This window comes from Calidris pugnax, unplaced genomic scaffold (assembly GCF_001431845.1).
Source record: "Calidris pugnax isolate Ruff unplaced genomic scaffold, ASM143184v1 scaffold70, whole genome shotgun sequence".
In the NCBI taxonomy this organism is placed as follows: Eukaryota; Metazoa; Chordata; class Aves; order Charadriiformes; family Scolopacidae; genus Calidris; species Calidris pugnax.
In genome coordinates this window covers 1500817-1525056 of record NW_015090862.1, presented here as the reverse complement: position 1 = coordinate 1525056, position 24240 = coordinate 1500817, and the positions used below count along the sequence as shown (strand labels likewise).

Genomic DNA, 24240 nt, shown 5'->3' with positions numbered 1-24240 from the left:
CTGCAGCCGGAGCCGCGCTCCGGTGCCCGGTGCCCTCCAGGGCCAGGCACCCGGGAGAGCTCCGTGCGGGGGAAGGCTGCGAGTCCTGCCCGGCGAGGGGCGATGGCAGGCGCGGCACGGGCAGAGCCTTCACCTGCGAACGCCGGCGGTCCTGCCCGGGGGTCCGGGCTGCCGGTGGTCCTGCGCCTCCTGCCCCGGGAATCCGGGCTACCGCCGGCCCTGCGGCTCCTGCCCCGGGGATCCTCGCTAAACCCCGCGTTTGCCGTCCGTGCAGAGCCTGCCGGAGAGCCGCAGCTACCTGCCGGCGCCGGGCTGCGCGGATCCCCGCCGGAGGGCTGCGCGCCGTGCCCCGGGGCAGCGCCGGCCTCTCACCCCCGCTCCGTCCGCGTGGTGCTGGGGGAGCTCAGCCCCGGGCACGGCTGGTGGCTTCAAGCTCTGCTTCCTCCCCGCTTCGCCCAGGTGTCAATGCCATGCTCAGGAAGGTGGCGGTTGCTGCCGCCTCCAAACCCCACGTGGAGATCCGCCAGGATGGAGACCAGTTCTACATCAAAACTTCCACCACTGTCCGTACCACCGAGATCAATTTCAAAATCGGGGAGAGCTTTGAGGAGGAGACGGTGGATGGACGAAAGTGCAGGGTAGGAGGAGAGCTGGGGTGTGTGTGCGTATGTGTGTGTGTTACCAAGTTCTTTTTAGACAGGACAAACACATCTGCTGCCACTGTCCCCAGACAGTGGCATTGCTGCTCTCCACCTTCTTTCCAGAAACACTTTTTGGGGGTTCTTGGTGGTCACCGTTCCTCTTATGTCTTATCTGACATTCTCCCTCTTGCAGGATAAAACTGAAATCTGAAGGTAACAGAGCATGGCAGGTCCCAAAGACAGAGTTCAAGTATCCGCTTGCCAGCTCCTTGGCTGCCAGGGTTTTGTCCACCTCTTTTTGCTTTCCTCTCCCCTGGAGACCTCAGCTGCAGTGAAAGCTCTCCCCAACCTCTGACCTTGATGGGAACATGGGGAATGGTGGAGCAAGAGAGACCTCAAGAGTCAGGATTTAGTGCACAAACTGGACATAACTTTTGTCCTAAACGGAATCAGCTTGCAGCCTGTTGGTAGTCTGGGGCTGAAATCCTCTTCCATTCCCTTGCAAGTGCATGTCTCCAGTTTGCTGATCAGATAAGTCTTTAACAGTGTAAGACAGACTTTCAGCAAGTGTTATACCAGCCATAATTACACCATCTCCTTGAGCAGAAGTGCATTACAGGGCGTTCACTGGAGTGTTTTGGGCTTGATTCTGTGTGTGAGCCCCTGCTCCTCTACCTTTGTCACCACTTTTATGGCTGTGGAAGGGGGCTTTCAGTCAGCAGCATCTAACACCAGCTTCTCGCTGGTGTAGATACGTAGGATCTGGGGTATTGCAGAACTGGACTCTGATCATAGCTATCTTTTGAAAAAAGTTATCAAAGGCACGGCTTAGTTATCCTTTCCTCAGGCTCTTTACTCTCACACTTATAAGAGAAGTATATATAAAAGACTTATAAAAGAAGAATGAATAGAGAGCATCAGAATGTAGTCCCAAATGAGAATACAGTTTTAAAAGTAGCCTATGATGGTGAAATAATCAACTTGCCAAAACAGGATCTCTGCTAATTCTCGGGCCAGCTTCTGAGACTATTTGCGCAACTGAAAATTCAGAACTTACTATCTCCAGTGTGATTGCTGTGAATTTAAACTTATGAAAAAGGGAGGCAGATTCTGGGAGTCAGTGAGCATTCAGAACATCCACTTGATCTCTAGGATGAGTTATCGTATATTTAACAGTTTGCTCAGGAAATGTTGCTGGCTTTGTTAATTTATCTTGTTCAGCAAAAGTAGTATTTTAGTGTCTTCATGCATAATGTATATACAATAAATGTGACCCGCTTTCTAGAGCAGGATTTATTGCTGCAGATGGAAAAACAATAATTACGGCTGTAAGCTATGAAAGTTGGAAAATTCTGAAAGAAATGTGTTTTGTGAAGTAGTAAATTTTTTCCATGTGTTGTGAAATTATTTATAGTCCACTCTCAGGAATAAGTTGTACTGCTGTGTGTATATAACCAAGATGTGGCCACAGAGCAGAAACTGACAGATAATAAAATAATACTTCAGAATGTAATTTGCAATATCTGGCAAAACTGCTGACTGGTGATAGATTTTGATACACTTTATGGGGTGGAGGGTTTTGTTCTGCCAACTAACTTGATCCATTGTTCATAGAAACAAAGAGCGAGTCATATGTAGCTGAACTGCAAGGCATAGCTTCTATAACTGCCATTTGAGATGGTCTGTTGGCTTAAAAAACCTATTGTTTTGAAACAATATTTATAAAGTAAACAGCTAATTTTAAATCAAAGGTTTTTTTTCCTTTGGAAAGTCTGGGAAATGTTAACTTGAATTTCTGCATACATATGCACACACACACATGTATATGTATATAATCACAGACTAATGAATGTCTCCCATGTGCTAGTTATAAAGCGATTACTTGCACATTCATTACAAGGCATCCTTCTGCACAGCTGTTCCATTGCAATGTAGAATAATAGTTCAGTGCTAGAATGAAAAGCAACAGAGTCAGGGCTTGCCTGTTAGTGGAAACTAAACAAAATCCAATGGTTGGGGTTTTTTTTTAATCATTTTTCACTGGTTTCATAGTCATTATTGAAATGCTTTGAAAAATGCCCCAGGGTATTTCAATCTCCGGACCCACAACCTTAAAACACCAGAGTTCTAACAAAGTTTCTGTAATTTAGTTGTGATTTATTCTAGTTTGTTCGCACAATAAGTGTTTAATATACGGTTAACTTGGCACAGTGCCATATAGCGTGAAAGCTTGTAAGTGACAAATGCTGCATTATTTATGACCACAAAATGATACATATGATTCTTGATGTTTTTACACCAAGGGGATTCTGTCGTGGTAAATAACATGTCAGATCAAACCACATGCGTACAAAGATGCTTGGGAATGTAGACACTACATTATCACATGTTTCTAAATTATGCTTTTCAACATCAAGCATTTCATGAAAACTGGGTGGCTTTCTCATTTGGAAACAACCGTGGATTTACATTGAAAAGGCACATTTACAATTACTTTGTTGTTAATATAATTTTGATTTCACCACTTTCCACTGATGTCTTTTCCCGTTTGCCTTTATCTGTCTATGTGTTGCTCCTTTACTGCAGCAATTACTCTTTCTACTGCTCATTGTTGTCTCTCTGCCTCATGCTGCTGGGGAATATAATTAATGTTATTCCTAATGGTTTTCTTGCCTGCAGAGTTTGGCCACTTGGGAGAATGAAAACAAGATCTATTGCAAACAAACTCTTGTTGAGGGAGATGGCCCCAAAACATACTGGACTCGAGAATTAGCTAATGATGAGCTGATTTTGGTAAGAACCTTGAACCCATACAATATATGTACTCTATTAACAGGTTTTTGTTACCATGTAGTATGACTTACTATTTTTCCGAACTTAAATCCATCTGGAAAACTACCATTTTCATAATCCTCTACAGTACAATTCATACATCACTTTTTTTCTTTCTTTTTACATTTTTTTTTTGTAAGAACAAATGAAGATATATGCAGGGTCTTAGTTGCCTTTTATTGCTATAACTTTTGCTATACTTTTACTGGTAGAATAATCACAAGTGGGCCACTTCTGCTCTGTAAATTCACACCACCACCAAAGAATTTGCTTGATTTATTGCAGACTTTCTCCGGTGGAAGTGAGATTAAGGCATTTGACCTCATTTCTGCAGAACCTTCTTTTTTAGGCATGTGCATAATACATTGCTTCTTACACTTAATGACATGGTGTGTAGCAGGAAAGATGTGGCATGTTGTTAGTATGCTCTAATCTCATTCTGTCTATGAAGAACACAGATTTCCTCCCCCATCTCTGCCACCTCCCCCAATTCCTTGATCAACTCTGAATCCCTTTCAGAATTGCCTTCATGAGTTTCTCAGAAATACACTGATTTGCACGTTTGCTGTCAGCCAACATCCCCCCACTCCTGTGTGACCTTCCGTATGGCGGCAGGGTTACTGTAGGCATTCTGAGCAGCACCTCTGCAACTGCCTTCCCATTTACACCAGGAATCATGTGCAGTTTATTTATTTATATTGTACTTCTTTCTATTAGAGTTGAGTTCTCGTCACTGAATCTTTCCTCAGTAGCCCCTCTATATATTAACGAAACAATATCCAGAACTGGATAAAGACACATTTTCTCCCAGTTACAAGCAGCACAGTTCAGCTTGAGTTCAGAATCATTTTATTGCACATGTTCTTACTGGTGAATTCCGGATAAACAGTTGATTGGACTGTTATGCCTCATCAGGTTGGGCATGGAAGACATGCTGCTGGAGTGACGGGTAAGAAAACATCAAAGCAGGGAGGTTTTATTTCAAACTATCACACTAACTAAACCTCTGCACTTTAAAAAACAAACAGCCTCCCCAGTGTTTCTCTAAAGCAGTTGGAGCTCTGTTTTTAAGATTGCATCTGAAACAAAAACAGGACCCAAACCTACCCAAGTATAAACAAAAAGCCTTTAAGGTGTTAGTATTATTCCAGGCATCTTGGAACTGTTCACCCGCCCCTTACGAGGACGTGTATGCTGTTACTGAAATCACACTGGTTTCTTTTGAATGAATACTCTGATTCTGGATAATTTCTTTTGACTCAACCACTGAAATTCTTTGTATTATCAAAAAACTTTAGGAGGCAAAGTACTTTGATCTCTGCTTCACATCCTTATATACAATGCAGTAGACAAAATATATTCTCAACTATAACTTTTCCAGCTTCCTAACAATACTTTTCTGTAGTTTGTTATTTAAGCAACAAACTAGTGAGGCAGCTGTTAAACAAAGTGAACTGTTCCAAGCAAAGCAAGAAAGCCAGTCATAATACAATTACCTCCTGCAATCAGCAATGTGAACTTACCCAGCTGGGAAACAAGAATGAGGTTGGTTAAGAAACCAGAGTGATTCAAAGATTATAAAGCCATCTAACCTTTTCTGTTGTACAATACAATGTTGAGCTTTTCTGCATTGATTATTTTTCAAATTGGGATAGAAATTAGAAGAACTTCCTTCTTATTAAAATATTTCCATTTATAGGAACTCAATCACAACTTTTGGTAAGTTGTTTTACTGGTTAATTTCCTTGCCATTAAAATACACATATTATTTCTAATCTGTATATGTGTAGATTCAACTTCCAGTCTTTACATACCGTGTATAAAAGAACCTAAAGAATATTCCTAAAGCTTGTTATTGCAAATAATTCTCATAACAACACTGAGCAAGCCACCTCTTGGAAGAACCTACTTGTTAAGCTAAATCATTGGAAGCCCTTCAATATAAAGCAAGCTTTCTTTGAATCATTCTTTCGGCGCTTCTATAACCCCGTCCAATTTCTCATTTTTTTTCTAATCTACGAACACCAGAACTGCACAGTTTTGCTAGTGAACAGGCTAGCACCTGGTGCAGTGGTGACTTCATCTCCCTACTCTTATCTGAAATTATTCTGATTTTTATGCAAAGACTTTATTAACTCTTCTTTGCAACTCATGCTCAGCTGACCATGATCCCAAATAATTTTCCTGGTTTCTGATTCCCCAGACTGATCCCTCTCCCCTCTCCAGCAAGTTGGGGCTGTGTTCATTGGTTGCAATGTACAATTTTGCCATGGCTATTATGAAAACATAGTGCTTGCTTCCAAGTGATCCAGATCATTTTCTCTGTCTTTTACTATTTAGGATGATACGCAGTTCCATTCTCCTACCTGTTTTTCTGGAGCATAATGGTCTCTTTTGCTTTATTGAATGCTAAGACTGAATATACAAATCTTTTAAATATGTGAGTCAACATGTTCAAAATCTTCTGACACCGTAAAGCTCAGCAATGAGTCATTTCTAAGTGTAATGATGGTGAGTGTGAGGTCTCCTGTCCTTTGGAGAAGTTAAGGTGACCAAATTTAACCCTTCTGGGAGGCAGGCAGCAAAGGGTTCTGCTGTTTGGAGGAAGACAGAAAGCAGTAAGGGAAGCTACATTTTCTTGTCTGTGGCCCCTAATTTTAGAACCCCAGAATATTCCCTCCAGATCATTATTTGGGATTTAAAAGACAAACCTCCTGAAGAGACTGGCTGAGGTGCATTTCTCAACCATATGAGTGAACAAAGTAGGAATAGGAGCTGTTAGTGAGAAGACTGTGATGACTTTTGATCTGTTTCGTCTCAACTTTACTCCAGTGAAGATTCAACTTTGATTATCTTTTGCTTGGAAATTTTCCTTGGATCTGAGTCTGAAAACCCCCACTTATATCTTGGTTCTTCAAAACTAAGGTCACAATGTGAAGAAGAGAACTTTCTTTGTCTTCTCCTTTCTTTTTTCTTCCATCCGCCCCAGTTTTAGTAGGGTCCTTTAGGACCTGAAACTCATTCTCATTCAGTTTTACTGCCAATGTCACTTCAAACATTCAATATTTCCCCTCTTCACACCTCTCAAACTTCCCTACTTACCTAAGAAATATTTTCTTTTCCTTTACTCTTTCTGATGTGCTTTGGTAAGCTTTTCCTATTTCCACATTCTGGCAGAGTGCCTTAAAAAAGCAGAAGGAAACCACATTCTTGTGAACTTCTAGATGTCTGCAGCTGGGAAGCTGTCTTTTATGGGGCAGAGCCTGAGATGTAGCAGTTTAGGAACTCTGTAAGGCTGATATTTAGACTCACAGTCTCTGCTCCTATTTCTCTGTCCAAAGAAATCTTTCCAGAAATCTTGGGTCCCCTTCTTAGCTATTACATGCATTTGCAGAAGAAATCAAGAAAACTCATACCCCATTTGGAAAAAGTTGCAAGAAGGAATGTAAACTGTGTTAGACTGAGGCATGAATGGAAAGAAGGCTTGGGGCAGCAGGCAGGGGGTAAGGAATGAGTTTTATTCTGCTAATACTGGCTGCATAAATGTTGGAGCTTTGCCACATAATTATGATCTAATGTTGCTTAGGGGATCCATTAGATTATGACATTTTTCTAGTGGAAGAATATATTTTTCTCCACAACACAGCATGTTAAATAAAATTCATTTATTATCACATATAATAAAAAAAAAAAATCAGTGTTGAATTGTCATGACTACCACAGAGCTAAAATAGAAACCATATTACTGTATAATTATCAATCTTTCTTGCATCCTGGCAGAAGAATTCCTTATGTTCTTCAAAGATATTCCCTTGGAGCAATGAGATGGTCTTCCATGTCACATCATGTCCCCTGGTACACAGACGCTGGGAACAAACTATTGAGTTAGCAAAGGCTTTTTTTACCTTCAGATACCAGTTAAGTTTGCCTTTAGGTCTCCTTAGCTCTTTGCAGCATGGAGAATGAGATTACCTTTATTAGTACATAAATAATATTTGACTTGTACAATGGCAGATGTAGGTCTAAAGTCCTGTTAGAAAAAGAGTCCTTTTAGCTGAGTAAGAGAAGAAGGATAAGCTCTGCTTTATAAAAATGGTGCTGTGGATGTCCTAGAACATTGAAACTACTTTCATCAGTGCTGTTTATTCTAATCTGATGCACATGCTGGGATCTCAGTGCTGCATTTTTAGAAATACTGAATGATGTAGATATAAAAAAAAATACATGGAATATTGCAAGCAAAGGAGGGTGAAAAGGATAGATGCCCAAGTCCACATTTGTTTGTCTTGACTGTATCTTTAGATTATATTGTATTGTACTTGAAGCCTGTAATGCATACAGAGAGTCAGAATATCTGTATTTACTACTCCACATTCATAAACTATACTTCAATTAGCGCTTGAGCAATCAAGATCAGATTATAACACAAAAATATATATTTTCCTTACTTATCTGGAAAGTAAGATCTGGGATTAAGTCTACTCTAATATGCTTTTTCTTCCCTTTTATACTCTGTAATGTTTTTGCTGTCGCTGTGTGTTTTTGTCAGGGACATTAATGAGCTATCAATCACTTGTGTAAGTAAGAAGAACAAAAGGTCTGCTCTTACAAAGTCAAAGGATGCTGCTTCCAAATGTTAGCTGTTCAAATGAGAAGCATTTCTATTCAAACTTTATCTGCATTGCTGCTTTCATAGCTACTCAGGCCTCTATAGATTGTAGTTTAATCTGTAACACGCAAACATTTTAAAGTGGATGATTACTGAAGAGGGGCTTTAAAAACAGCCTCAGACCACATTTTACACAGTTCATGTATCACACAGGGGTTCTCAGAATCAATTATAGCAAGGGTCAAAGATCAGAACATTAGGGGGGGTTCAAGCATGGTTTCTATTCTACATTCCCTCCCCAGAAAAATCATGCCGCTGTTGATTAGAACTGGTCAGCTGTGGAGCCTAGATGAATGAGTGAACATTTTTTAAATTATATCGCTGGCTTCTAAAATTAAACATCGTAGGTGAGAAAGGTCAGTGGAGATTTGGAGAGATACTTTGCAGCCGAATGCTGAGATTTGTGATGTGCCTAAGCCTTGTATTGAACAACTTTAAACTACCTAAGTGTTTAACTTTTCTGTAGTTTTTGGACAGTGATCTTAAATAAAATAAGTTGTCAAAAGGAGGGTCTACTCATACTGAGGCCAGTGGCAGGGGTTGCTGCAGACCTTATTAAAGCAGCCTTGATAAAAGTTCAGGAGCCTGTAATAATGCATACGTATGTGCTGCATGGACCTAATGCTTTAATTTACTGATTTAGAGGGGGCCTGAGGGATCTGCAGCCTCTGCTCACTAGTACAGCCTTGTCTGGGTCACATTCCAAACATATAAGCAGAGAAAGAAGCGAAAGCCATTTGCATCTTGGATGCATCCGATCCTCTATATAACCTCTTATAATATCTGTTGTATCTTAGATGTGTACTGGCTTTCAAGACGACTCCTGGGAGATACAATTGTCTCACATTCTTACCTCTGTCGTTCATTTGCTGCATGACTTTAAGGAAACTGTATAATATAGCAGTTCTCAAACATTTAGGTTCCTAGATAAATGACGTGATTTTGCATGGTCCTGTTGATTGATATCCTGCAGAAAGTGAGGTTGCATATTGAGTGATTTGCTATTAATATCCAAGTTTGAAAGTGGGGACTGTGCCTTCTGTGACTATGGCCCCAAAGAGTCAACCTCTTTCATAAAACATTATGGGAATCAAGAGGAGAAAGGAAATATGCTGTATGCCTTTATTACAAAAGATGTATATATTTATTCTGGATAATGTGGAAGTTCGCATGTGGACAAAGGCTTTTCTGAGGATTCATTTCAGTAATGTCTTCTCTCTTCCATTTGTTTGCTCATGTATTCTGTCGTCTTTTGCAAGTTGTGTCTCCAGGTGGGTCAGTCATGAGCAGATAGCAGGGGATTTTTGCATACACTGGCAGAAGTGATCTTTCCCAGGTGATTGTTTCAACGACAGTCTTCCTAATTATACTGTGTGCTTATCACAAGGCACTTATCACAAAGGCTTCTCAGCAAATGTTTATAAAGAAGGCCTTCAAAAAGCAGATTGACTGGTACAGTAATATATTACTGCCCTGTAATTCTCTTTTAATCTCTAATGATGTCAGTGGTCATCAGGTTTTGAGTGAACTGAGGGAGGTCAATTTATTGGATTATCCCCCTGTGCTTTTGGACTCTTAGCTACAGATTATGACAAGCTAAGCGAAGAAAACAATTCTGTAATTTGCAGTCATTGCACATTTTAAATCCTATTTTGAATTTAGATAGAAGCCTTGCCTTGTAGCATTTTGTAAGCTGATGAGTACGTGGTGTTTGAAAATCCTGCATCTTCTCCTTAGGTTTGAATTGCAGTTTATTTTATTATTGAATTGCTTTTATTTTAGCTGCTCTGTTGAAACTTCACCACCAAATAGCCAGGGTTGCTCACTCTCTTTCTTTTTATTAGGACATTCTACTCCTTTGGGTTATGGAAATCTTTAAAATCTTGTTCTGACAGGAGCTATCACTTCTTTCCAATCTAGAATTAGAACCGTAGACACTAAACTGCTTCACCCTCCCCCTGAATACAAGGATTTCAGTGTGAAGGATAGAGGAGTAACAGCCTTTTGATTTGGACCTTCCCCTGAGCTTGGTCCCAGCTGTACATTAGATGTTTCTGTGAGTAACCACAAGAAAAGGAATGCAGCAAGTTTGAACACATTCCTCTTTGCTTTGTTTAGCAACATTTAGTGGAGTTTTATCAACAATGCTAGCGAGTTACAGTAAGTCCACATTTAAACCATGTACACAACCATGACAATCAAAGCCATTTATTTATGTGCTTCAGTATGGAATTAGGTCACTAATCATCTGAATGGATATAAGGTATAAAATTTAAGTGCTAAAAAATGCAGCTTATTCCTGAAACAGGTCAGGGGCCACATAACCTAAGCTGGGTCTTCAAGGAAAGGATGCCTGGCTGTTTGAGAAGTGCCCAGTGGCTACATGGTATTCCTGAGGAATTGTAATTGTGTTTTGTGTGCATATTATCTCTTTACGATCTAGATTTAAGGATATGATTGTGTTAAATTATAGTGGCTTTGCAGACTGTGAGGCTGGCATGTTGGAATAATAATGACAATCCTTGTGTATAGCAACAGACCAAAACTACAATGTATTTGGGTTGCCCAGGTACGTCCCTGTTTTCTGCACTTAATTTTTATCCTGACAGAGCAATTGGAATACATTCCTTTGTCTGAGATTTTCAAGAGTTCCAGAAATCCAGCTGGAGCTGGATGTTGGAAATACAAAACAAACAGCCATTTGTGACTTTGTGTATACGCAGTCTCAGAACTGGACACCAGAATTTCAAGTGCTGAGACTTACAGTGACACCCTAGGACAGACTTGCAGTATGGATCACATCTATTTCAATCTACTCTTCCCTGCAGTGCTCCCTCTCAATACAACTGCTGACCCGTTGTGAGAATAGCTGCTGTTGCACAGCTTTGGGGGAAGGAGTTTGTCTCTTAATTTCCTAGACATAAATTTACTAGGGAGGTTACAAGACTTTTGGCAAACTGTTGCTGCAGCCTTTCTCATTAGAACTGGCTGATGTGGCACCCACTCACATCACAAGATGTGGCTGCAGAGCTGTGCAGTTCCAACTGTCAGACTGGGGCCGTGCCAGCTCTTGAAGAACACTACACAAAGACTGTTTAACTATTATTTATGATTTGTGTTGAAATAGCAGCAGGGGACCCAAACTTCACTGTGCTTAGCAATGCCGGAATGTAGCATAGAAAGACAATCCCTGTCACAGTGACCTTCTGATCTCCACAGACAACCTGAAGCCCTGGATGGTCTTGACTCTGTCTTGCTTTCTCTGGCAGAGTTCCTGCCGAAATAATTTTGCCTTTGTATATAATTTTGGAAATGTTGAAGGAAGCCATCGTAAGGGTATTTGCAGCTGGTGCTGTGGGCCATGGAGAACTCTCTGTATCCTTTAGCATCCATTTTCTGACATTTTCATGTATATGCTAAAAATGTATATGAAGATTGATATTATAAGCTCTTTATATGCAAAAAAGCAAAGCCTATATCTCCAAAATACTCACAGACTTTTCTTCTCAATAAAGTGAACAAAATATAAGCCAGAGTCAGTTTTAAAGCCAAGTCCTTTCAAAAAGATGTTGGCCAAAACAGGCGTAGAAAGCATTAAAGCAAATAAAGTCCAGCTGAATTTTCATAACACACTGGGGTAGGTCTTAGTTATATTTTTCAGTGAGATCTTGGCAGTTATTACAGCCGAACATCCCACCTCACAGCTTGTTAGTGGTGAGCTCAAAACTGTCTGTCAGCATAGCTGAACATGAAGTTTTTTGCAGTCAGTATTTCCTCGCTCTTGCGCCCATTATTTCCTTCATGTTTAATTGCTTGCATAGATTTTAGCCTGCCAGACCTGAAATTACATACAAACACTTCATGGCTTAGGTGGCTCTCCCAAACAGCTGCCACGATCACTGTCCTGCCTGAATGCCCTGATGATCTTTACTGCAAGATTGCATATCTGAAACTATTTCAGTCAATGGTATAACATCGTATAACACCAACTGTGAGCATCTGGAAAATTAAGGTACTCTGAGGTACTGAATCTGGTATAAGAAATAGGATGATAATGGGACATAGTCTGAAGTAAGTCAGTGACTTTCAGATGTGTAGTGATCAAACATTTGTGAGATCTCGTAGGCATCTCCACTACATTTTTCTCATTCCCCTCATTTCAGACCCTTATCACAGTTAAAAAATTCACTAGTAAAGGTCACAGTATCCTGAAAGAAGGTTGTGATTGATGCTGCCCACATTACAGCTTGGGAGAGAGGGTTTTGGTATCCCAGCATGGTGTCAACATCTTGCAGCAGGATTATGTTTACAAGTTATAGGTATACATACTCCTGGTCTTCAGCATTGCTCCCCTGACTTCATTTGAACTACTCTGATTTATACCTGCAAATATCAAAGAATATTTTTGAACATGCCATCTGAATTCCCCCCTTAGCATTTCCAGTTCAAAGTGTTGCAACTATTTCTAAATATAACAACAGTACATTCCAAATTCTCTTTCTTTTCTCATGTTTATTTATAAATGCATGCCAAGAAACTATAGAAAAAGGGAATTTCTGCATCATTTATCATTCTGACAAAATTCATTGTGCCTTGGAAAGAAGGTCACTTACATTGCATTCCTCTTCCAAAATGACTTCATTCTTTACTCACATCTGTCAAAAGACAGAGGAAAATGTATTTCTGCTGTAGAACTAGCTACTACAGTAAAAATTACCTTAAAAACCGTGTTAAATGTTTGCTGGTTCCATCTCTTCTGATTGATTTCTATTTCTTTTCCAGACCTTTGGTGCTGATGATGTTGTGTGCACAAGAATTTATGTAAGAGAGTAAAAACATCAATTTACTTGTCTTCTGGGATGAAGTGGAGAACTGTGAAAATCCCCAGTATAATGAGTATCTGTGTGTGCTGTTACTAATGCGGTGTTGTACGTGACCCTGTGTGTTATATCTGAATCCATATCCTCTGTTAAGTGTATTTTGCTTTCATTTTTCATCGCAGACACTATTCCTTCCCACTTTTATGCCATCATTTTTCGTGTCTGCTTTGTATTTTGTAGTTGTCACTTGCTATGGTTTCATCAATTATTAAACTTATTGGGCATAACTCACAGCCGTTTTGGGGTGTTTTTAATAGAAAACCCGGCAGTGCTTTGGTTAGGACTGAAACACTTTCTACCCTCTGTTGAAGCCAGTGTGGAGTTCCCCTGCTGTTGGCTTGCACTGTGCCTCCTGGGGCAACACAAAGCACAGGAGAGCGAGCGAGTGAATTGCAAGGCCATTCACAGAGCTGCAGGCTGCTCTCTCAAACCCCCAGCTCTGCTTCTTTCCTTCTTTCTGTCCTGTCTCCTTGGGGGTGTTGTTGAGGAATGATTCCTGTATCCTGGGATTGCTGGGACTGTGATTCAGCAGACAAGACAAGGAGAGATCTTTACCCTCTTTCCTGCTGTGTCTCTGAAGAATGCCCAAACTTTCCCTGTTGAGACACTCATTATCCAAGTACAAAACCCAGCTGTATTTACAGGACAAATAACATTGTGATCATGACTAATACTTGTTCTCATCACACCCAATCACCTCAGGCCCGACCAGAGAGCCAGCAGAATCTGACGGACTTTACTTGTTTGGGCCATAAAAAGATAAAGCTGAGGAAAGCTGCTTTCCTTCTACCTTCTCACCTGCGACAGAGAGAACTTCTGATGGCTTCACTCCCCCTCATTGTTGCACCTCTCACTTATGGTGACTCAATATTTCGTTCTTTGAACAACTAAGTGTTTCACAAACCAGGGCCGTAGTTCAAGAATAAAAGAAACACCACATTTAATGTATTTATTCTGGCTCAGAGTTCTGGCCACAGCACTATCAAGTATTAGATTCAAGCTGAACAGACATTCATCTAATGAACCAGAAACTCTTCTGTCCTTGGAAGTATCTGGAGATTTAGACTAGGACCACCACTTATTTCAGTGCAATATCCAAGCTTATCTGATCAACTTTAAGCTTTGCAAGAAAAATTTATCTGCTTCATGTCACCCAATGATAGAAGATTTTTAAGAGGTTCAGTGTTAGCAGAGTATATGCCCTGTTGACTGGACCGTGCTCAATATTCAGAATGGGAAAATAGGTCCAAATCTTCATCATCTTGGGACATCCATGGGAAACAAACTGCTGTTTTATACATTGCAGTGTCAGCTACAGCACAACAGGAGAGAAACATACCATGTTCCCTTCTCCTCTGCTCTGACAGGTCACACTTTCTCTGCCATCAGCACTCAAGATACAATATTGCAGTTGAAAGGGGGGATCTTTCCCTTCCACACTTTAACCTTAAGCCAAACCCTGTTTCCAAGACCTTGTTCCAGTTGGTACCAATTAAAAAAGCTGCATGTTAGCTCGCATTGAAGCATGGGCTGAAATTAGTTCATTGTGCTTTGGATGCAGCTGAAGCTACCCCCTGATAAGAATGAAACCACAAGGGGGAATGACAGTGATCTGTCTGTATTTTCTATCTTCTTTTAAGATTCAAATTAAAATAGTTGGTTGGTTTTTTTCAAACAAATTCCATTTCAGGAGTATCTGGACCTGCATGTGTAATCAACTGTGCCAAAGGGATTCCATTAAAATACCAGGCTCAGCTAACTCAAATCTTCTCAGTGATGCAGACAAAACTCTGTCTTGCCACATCAAGGCTGAGAAGTACATAGCCCTGTGGTGGAGGACATGCTGGGACATGCCATATCCCTACAGCAACAGGAGCCCACCAACACTGGAGAGTGTTTTGTCTCCACCTCCCAGAAGGTGGATGGTGGTGCTGGTACAAGCTGATGAGGCAAGTAGTAGAGCCAAAGCCAGTAGATAGTAGGGCTGTTTTGCCATTCCAGAAAAATGCTACTCTTAGCCATTACCTTTTCTGCTTGTGTCTAAAGCAGCCCTGATGCACGGCTTGTGAGGGTTCAGCAAGGTATTGGTAAGAACCTCACATTGTCTACAGCAAGTGAGTGCATTTAATGGAAGCAGTGATTTCTGTGTTTCATTTCTAGGAAGGCTCTTGCTAAGCTGTTGTGCTTCTCAAGCAAATATCCTTCAGAAAGCTTTCCCATCAACTGGAAAATACCAAGTCAGCTTTCCATCCAGTTGGCAACTACTATCCAAGTAGTAAAGCATAAGCTGTGCAACTGGGTTGTAGAGGTTATGATTAAAAACAGGCTCTTGAGATATGAGCTACCCTGCATAACTGGGAACTTTTTCTGGGAATTTTCTTCCAGGACTGAAACTGTTCCCCTAAGCTTCATTTGCAGTCTGGCATGACAGAATTTCCTTTCTTTAGTAATTTCAGTGTGGAAGCTTCACCATTTGATTGACTTTCATGGAGTTACATTAGAGTTACTGGCGCATGGGTAAATTCATATGAACAGAGACTAGAATTGGTCCAGGGTGTTAGTTTTATGGCTCATTGTTGAAACAGTGCAAAGGCCAAATTGCATTTTGCAAGTCCTCCTGGATTTAAAAACTCTTCAAATCTAGGCACACAAGTATTTGGAATTATTTTACTGGCCAAAAACCTTGCAGTTGTCTCCTGCCTTTTCTTTGCTGAGATTAAGCTCCTTTGGGAACATGGAAGTTGAACAATGCCAGGGTGGCCACCAGAGACAGTTTTATCCACTTTTTGTGTAAAAAATCATGAATTCACCCCTCCCCAAAGGAGGTGAGGGAAGCAGAATACAGTAACTATAGCTGGCATCCACAAAAACTTAGTCTCACAATGTCTGAGTGTTAAAGAGTTGCTTAGCAGAGTAGGATCCTGAAAGCTTCAGGCAGACACTGCACATAGGAGGGAGGGGGTTTTATAGGCAAAGGTGCCCGGACAATGGAGCGCCTACGGGTTACATAAATGGTTTGCTGATTACTTGATAGCATGTGGGTATCTGAAAAGGGCCCCAGGGATCTTATGGATATTGCCTTCCAGATTCAAATCCAAGAGAGGCTCTCTGCATCACTAGGTCTTTTAATCAGGCCTGTGATGGAACAAGGAGTGGAGCCAGGGATAGAGCCTGGCTCACAGTTATGTGTAGCAGTGAGCAAGCACAAACTTCCTTCCCCTCATGCTGTTGTGTTCTAATTGGCACTTTGTCACTTGACCTGGAAGCGCTTAGTGGTTACAAGCACAGAATGGTGACAAACATAGCTCAGTCTGTCTGGACAGCAGCTGATTGACCACTGTGTGAATAACCACACACTGCATGTCTGCTGTCTTGCAAGTCTCTGTGCCCAAGGAGCTAGACTTCTGAGGTTGCCAGTGCCAAATGACTTACAGTCTTTGTTGCTAAGATCTTTCTGACCATATAAGTGAATGCATTAGGGAACTCTTCCCTAGGAGTTTATTACATACTACTATTTATATTTGAGAGTATTTCTCAACAAAAGGCTAGCAGAATACAGTTATCTTAGATGGTGAGAATTCTTCCTCCCTGAAATCTAAAGGCTTTGTCTTGCAGTTACCTAAACAGTCCTGCTGGTTGAACACATACAGTACAAGTGAGTGTTCAGTTGCCTAAATATATGTGTCTACAGCTATTTTAGATCTCCTGTGTATTGAAGAGATCTGCACAAAGGTGGTCTCTAACACAGAGTCTGCATGAGATCTGTGCTGCTTTTTTTTTTTTTGAGAGGCAGAGCAGGGCTAAAACCTGAGGGCACCACAACATAGATGTCTGTGTTTAGGCAACCGACTCCCATCCTATGGGCCTGCAGGCTTGGGGCTATGCTGTGCACTGCATTGACCCACTGATAACTAACTGCTGGAGCAAGACAAAGAAAGGGTTATACAGATATCTGCAGCAACTTGGCACATGTGTACACGTGTAACACTTCACAAAAACAAAACTTCCCCGCATGAGGGGAACACCAGGATAGAGCAGCCATATTCTCTGCCCTAAGGCAAGAAGAGTTCATTTTAGGATTTTCCTTTGATTTTCCATACTTTGTTCTTATGCTGCTTTCATAAAACATTCCTTGTTTTACTTTTCTCCAGGAAAAATAAACATCCTAACCAGTAAACAGATCAGGCAGTGAAGTTGGATTCAAAATAATCCACTGTGGGAAACCCAAAATAGGAAAAAAAAATCTCTGCCAGAAATGTGATATTGCATTGAATTGTTCAGTTCTTACGTATCTGTACCACCAGCTACTTTGGTATGAGAACAGAGCTGTCCCACTGCATGTTGTGTGCCCTAAAGCACTGCTTTAGCTCAAGTGATCACTTTTTGCACTCTGAGTGCAGAGAGATCTATTTCGGCTGACAGGAAGCTCCAAATCCCACATGGCTGCAGAATCCAGAGTCTTTGAATCCTGTTAAATTATGTGCTGTCTGAATCCTGCCATGTCAAAAGTGGAACGACCTAAGGTGTTCTCTTTGATATTACAGATGGCCGGCTGGCTCAGGAGTGTAATGAAAAAAATGCTGTTATTAATAATGGAGGGAATAGACATCTTAGTGATTTCTGCTAATTTCTTCATTTTCAACATTGATCAGAAGCAAAAAAACCCCAGGATTCTTGAAATATTAGTTCACTCTTACTTGACTCTTGCTGCACTCTGCTAAATCAGAGTGAAGTTCTGAAACCAGGGATTTTGTCTTGTCTCTCTCATTCTGTGCCATCCGAGGGTCTGGCAGTGATGCTCTGCTGCCATGATCTGTGGCAGGCACTCATTTTTTTTGCCATGTTCTCAAAACAAAGAGGAATCTGACAGCTAATCTGTTTTACAAGATTGAGTATGATTTGCTGTTGGAATTTGCTGTACAGTCACACATTCCAACTAGAGAGGAAGGTGGTGAGACTTAGGTGGTGAGATCTGCAGCAGGCAATACCACAGTCTTCTACTAGATACTGCTATCTCCTGCACATACCAGCTGCTCACTGGGAGAAGCAGTTCAATTGCTTAAGAAGAAAGGAGGTGACAGTCTAGGTGACTGAACTACAGATTTCTTAAAAGCCCTGTAGATATGTATCTCCATGTTAATCTTCACAAGATGTTCATGTGGAGCTGGTGGACTGATTTCATCACAGGTCTGATGAGTTCACGGAAAGTTTTCAAAGGGATGAAGCTTTCATGTCTAAGTGGCTGCCATTGCTGGGAGATAAAGGTGCAACTGGAAATCAAGTGATCTTGCAGAAACTGCAGATAGGAATAGCTACAGTGGGTCAGCGCAGAGGTCCTCTCTCCTCCAGTATCCAGTACCTAAGACTCCTCCCTGAGACCCCCGTGAGCCTGCATATGTATCCCTTTAGCAGGCTGGAAGTCATGCAGCTAGTCTGCCTCCAATGCCTTGGAAATGCTTCTGTCCCATCCACCCCATTTCCTCACCAATGTGTTCTACATACAGAAAAAAATAGCAGGACTTCTGTACTCCCATCAGAGAGACCAAGGGACTTGCCAACTTTTTAAATGCACTGAGAATTTTTGGCCTCTCAGGTTAGGCTGAGACAGACAGCGTCACTGAAATGTACGGCAGTTTTGATGGCCAAGGACTTAGGGTTTCTACCCACTGTGAATGAAATAAAAAGTTTACTATCCTTTTGTGTTCAGCTTCTGTTCTGCCCTGTGACATAAACCCAGAAAATACTCCTGCAAGAGGAGAGCTTGTCTTAGCGTCTCTGGAGAAAGATCAGTGATTGAAAACAATCTGGCTGGAAGGCAGTGCTATCAGTGTTACTCAGAGAGACCTTTTGAGCACTAATCTCTTGTCCATGTCAAGGCTGAGATTCTGATGCTATTAAGAGGTTACTGGTGGCTGAAGCTATTTCTTTCCATTTCTCTTGCTGCAGTTGGGAGATTTTTAAAATGTTCCATATGTGGAAGTTTATGTAAAATTGACACTGTGCCATATTGATGAATAGTAAGTCTGGAACATCTAAATAATTATATTAATTTGCATATGATCCTCTGTAGGGTGTGCCAGGACATCAGCAATGACTGCAGTGAGAAGTCTGTGTCTGAAGTAAGCACCTAGTAACTCTTTTTGCAGGAGCTTTTAACGCTGAGCTTATGCAGTCTGTGGCAAGGCTAGAGACTGAGAACATATTGCAGTTATTACAGAGCTTGAAGTCCAAGTTCCTTTAAAGACACGTCACCAGCAATGTGTTTTAATCAGAAGTATTTTAGTGAAGTTTATTAGAATCATCTGGACCTGACTGGCATCATGTTCTCTCAAGTGTGATTTATTTCTTAATTCCTTTAATGAGCTTGATATCAATACTTTGTGATGAACATGAAGAACAAAGAGTAAGGATCTGTAATGCTCTCCATTAGCACAGGTTATACAGAAATGTTGCGGTTGTTGGCTTTGTTGCAGCAACAAAGAGAATCTTCAAAACAGGTCATAGGGTAGCTATGGGGATGGTCAGAATGCTGTAAAGTTACGATTTTCAGAGACAAAGCTTTCTTCCTTGCTTTTTTTAAGTAACAGGAGAATGAATTGATTCACTGATTTATTGTCGACATCTCATCCTGCTGGAAAAATATCTAAGACAGTCCAGGACTTGGTGGGGGGGAACACATCTTGCAATGTTTCTTCTAACTCCATAGCCAGGGTCCCAAGCAGGATGGACACAAAATTACAGTTTTAAAAAAAGGAGGAAGAAGAAGACAGTAAAGGTGCAACATGTGTTTGTCCGTGTGTGAAATAACCATCATGCCAAGGTACCTAGTTTTCACACAGCTCTAGTAGTCATAGCTAAAGGTGAACACAGTATTCTTCTGCCTTTCTTTCAGTTTGTTAGAAGGCAACCAACTTTGTTCAGAAGTTATTCACTTCTGACTGAAAGATAGACAGATGGCATGACTGAAGGATCCCACTCCAACCTTGGGAACCAGGCTAAAATACAATGAGAGGTGTAGAGCTGACACAGTTGCAGTGGCAGAAGGGAGTACTATACACTCCTGCCAGTGGGATGAAAGGTGCTATGAAACGTACCATCCCGTTATTTTCCCAAAGCTTTTTAATTTTACTGTGGGGACTGACACTGTGGCACAAAAGATTTTCCATACAAAACCTAAACAGCTCCTTCCCCTCTCACCACAGATAGAATTCTGTCTGTTATGAGTATGTCAGTGGGGAACACTCTGCATTGGAGATAAAAGTTAAAAAAATCTCCAGTATAATACTTGGAACCATAGAAGGATCTCAGAATAAAGCCCTGATTCTGTTCCAAGGTAGGGAGAAGGGGAGGGAGGGAATTTATAACTTTTTCTAACATTTTTTTTTTTTTTCTTCTTGATTTTGGCTAAGAGCCAGAATTTGAGGAAGAGTTTGAATACTCTGCCATAATTAAAAGCCTGGGAAGATTTTCTTTGTATGCTTTTTAACTTACATGCATTTGAACAAATTGCTGTATAGCTCCCTAAACTATTTGACATTCGCTCTTGTTAGGGCAAATTGTGGTTACATCTACTTTTGACTCTGATATCGTGTGAAAGAGTAAGTTGCTCTCTACTAAGTTTAAACAATTGCATGTGCTAAATGCTTGTAATAAGTGCAGTGGCCTGTTAAATTAAGCTTGAATTTATTCAGGATATGTTAATTTTATGAATACTTTTGAGTAAGTAATTATCTTTTTGCCTGAAGCCTGTCATTTGGATGCTGCAATAATTAGGCTGCCTGTTTGCCAGATTTTATCATCTAATAACCCAAAGCAAATACATAAGGAAATTGCTGGGTGAGGAGAAAAAGGCTGTGTCTTGCAGAAGAAGATATTGGGATGAGAATTTAAAAGACATGTCTCTATAAGCAAGACAGCAGTTAAATAAGTTTTTGGAGCTGATTCAACAGTGACACAGCTACAGAGTTCCTCTCTCAGATAGCAGCCGTCACGGCTGGGTGACTGGAGGCAGACGCAGGCGATGGTCCATGGGGATGGTTGGGGGGGACTGCTCTTTGTGTTGAGTAGAGCAGAAGAATCTGATGGCAGCTCACTAATGTGCATCTGGTAAAGACAACAGCTCACATAAGCTGGTCATAAACAGATGAGATCAGTCTCAAGGAAATGATGAGAACCTACAAATATCCTGGTGTTCACTGGCTGGGAATGGCATGAATTTCCCTCGCAGTTACCCGGTCCCGGGAGGTGTATAATCATCCCGTTATACTGCAATCTGGGCAGCAATTTTTAGCTTGTTCCTAGGAAATTGCATTATTGCCTTGCAAGGACTTTATTACCATAGTTACCCCCATATACGTATAGGTGCTATCTAAAATAAACTCTCCTCTCAGTAGTTCAGGCATATGCTCCCAGTGGAGTCCACTGAGCCTCTGCACTGTGCAGAGTTGAGTATCACTGCACAGAAGACAGAAGGAACTAGCTGGCTTTGGAAGGTTATCTATGGAAATAAAACTCGAGAAGACCTATCTGGACCTGACTGTCCTCACACAAATGTGAGACCTCATGAGACAACAGGGTAGGGAATACTATACACAGAGCCAGTGCCAATCAGCAGACCAAACCAACTTGCCTTTGGTCAGGGAAGCAGCTCTTGTTCCTCCTCTGCCCCTGCTCGGCTGGAGTCGGGATGTGCCTTTCTGTAGGAAATGACAGAAAGGTGGATGGTCAGGGACTGCAGCCATGATTTACTCAAATGGAAGATGTTTGCGTTGGACACACTTTTATCCCTTGAAAACAGATACAAGAATGTCCTTATATTTAAGGACATCTTACATAGCTCTTTCTCTTCATCTAGTTAAGGCCTCAGTCCTGCAATCAGTATGTTGAATGCCACTCACTGAAAGCAGTATGGTTACTTCCTCAAAGGCTGCTTAGCACGTGTTGTCCATGCACACACACACATTTCTGCACCAGGAGATCTCGGCTCAAGGCTGTTGAGGAAAACTACTGGTGTGGGCATCAGAAATTTCTTTTAAGGTTCATCTGTAAAGTGCCAGCTGCATTTCTGGCTATAAAAATAGCAACAGTGCCCTTTGTATATATGACTTCAAGGGCATAATTTGTCTTATATTGGTATAATAACTACTGTCTTCTCATGCTTAGTGTTGCAAGAATAGCCAGAAGGCATTCAGCCTGCATGAAGGCATTCAGCCTGCATAAAGCCTGCACAAGAGATGTTGTATTCTCCATAACACGTAGTAAAGCCCTCTATTGTTTTTGGAAATCTTTGTAGTTTGAATGCATTATTCGGTTGTCTGATCATCTGTGTGCATGACAAACTGGGAACTTTCTACTATTGTTTTACAAAACTGTGGCTATGAAAATGAAATGCCCTTTTATTTTATTTGGGCAACAAAGTGATTTATGAAAAGACACATCCGTTTCCCTGCAGGGACGTTCACGTGTGCTTTAAGCCCCAGAGCTGGCTGTGGGCTGAGACTGTGCCTTTGCCATAGATATTCACCATTTGTACTACTGGAATGCTCAGGAGGACTGAGCCCCTCTACTGCCCCAAGCTCTTCTAGGTGCTGTACAAAGCCAGTTTGAGGACTTCTCAGGCTTCAGTCTCTGTAAATGGCCATCCTGGGGCAATAATCCTGGGGACAGAAAGACACGCTCCTTGTCCCCTCTGGGTCCAAATGGTCCATATGCAGGTTGCCATGTCTTGTATTTCAGTGGTGAGCTGGAGGGACAGGAGGAGGATTAGAGCAGCATAGACAAATGATTCAAGTAGCCTTGCTTTGGTGCCTCCCCTCTCAGCTCTCTCCACAGCAAGGCCTTCCTCCAGAGCCACCATTTTCACTTCACCGGGTTCTTGGCTCAGTCTGGGCCTGGGAAACACTACCCCATCTGTTGGGGGGGGGGGGGTGTGTCTCAGGACAACCCTCACTTGTGTGAAATGAAGCTGTGCTCGGCTTTAATCTGGAGTTACAGCTGAGTGCATCCAGCTTGGTTTGGGCAGCTATATTGGCTGAGCCCACTTGGCTTCATCTGGTGAAGGGTAAATGACTGAAAGGATGAAAACAGGGCTTTTTAATTGCCAAGCCACCTGAATCAATAGGGAACTCTGCATGCTACTACGTGTGGTCTCCATGGACCCCATATGAAAGATGAAGGCAGCTGTGACCTCGCTTCACCACCCTTGCCTCAATCAATAGCTACCAGCTTTTAAAGTCCCAAAAGGTGTGATTAAGCCTCTGCTGCATGAAGTTAGCATTTCCTAGCATATAGCCCATTGTCCTGACTGAAAGGACCTAAAAGCCCTTATTCTGAGAGGGTTAATGACCAGATGTCCCTGGAAGGAAGCCCATCAGCCCTGGCCCTCAGCGCCAGGAATCACTGCAGATGCTTTCATTCCCCTTTGCATCCGTGCCTTAGCTTCAGTGGGCAGCATGGGCAGCATGGAACACTCCACTTGAGTAAATGGGTATATGTGCTCGGGAATAATCCCAGCGATGTCCTGGGAGGGGGCTGGAAAGAGAGTTGTGTTACTCATTACTGTTGTGTGGAGGATGCTCTTAGTCTGTGAGAGGAAGCGTGAGAGGAAGCATGAGAGGGATGCAAACTCAAACCTTCCCATAATGGGGAGCGTGATCGTGCATGTTTCAAGTCAATATATCCAGCAATTTCTCTGGAGCAGTCCCTCTTTTGGAGAAAGTGCTTGTGTAACTGTGATAGTGCCAGCAAGGCTTAAATCAGGCTGTTGCCTTGTAATAGCAAGGCTTTAATAATGGGTGAACAGGACAATTGCATTGTCTGTGTGAAAACAGTAAGGACAGGGTTATGGTACACAACAGCAGATTCTTCAGCACCTTTAGCAGGAAGGGATCGGGCGATATAGTTTGGAGAAATACATGAACAAAACAAAAGTTGCCTCATGTATGATGCATGTAAGCTGCACATTTACCAGTGCTAATATTGATACATCATTCTCTAAGGGCCATTTCAATGTCACCATTTTAATGCAGAAATCCAACAGTACATACATCAACTTAAAAGGGTTCTTTGAGCAGCTGGCTTGCTTACTTGCATTCCTCTTTCGCTCCGTCTCGTTATTGATCCCAGAGCTCAAGAGGCTGTGAGGGCGTCTCACTCCAAGGAAAATGGTAATACTGGTATCTTGCTCTCCACATGGTGTGTTATTGACTGTAGGTTACTC

General features: G+C 41.6%; 1 protein-coding gene across 1 annotated transcript in view; it reads left to right on the top strand.

Annotated features, from left to right (window-relative positions):
• Nucleotides 1-13255, top strand: part of CRABP1 (cellular retinoic acid binding protein 1) — a 13546-nt gene extending 291 nt beyond the window's left edge. Inside the window, exons 2-4 of the mRNA XM_014944785.1 lie at nt 460-638; nt 3321-3434; nt 12925-13255. Of these exons, the coding sequence (XP_014800271.1) occupies nt 460-638; nt 3321-3434; nt 12925-12975 (344 nt within the window). The 3' untranslated portion in view covers nt 12976-13255. The remainder of the gene's footprint in view (nt 1-459; nt 639-3320; nt 3435-12924) is intronic.
• The last annotated feature ends 10985 nt before the right edge of the window (nt 13256-24240 follow it).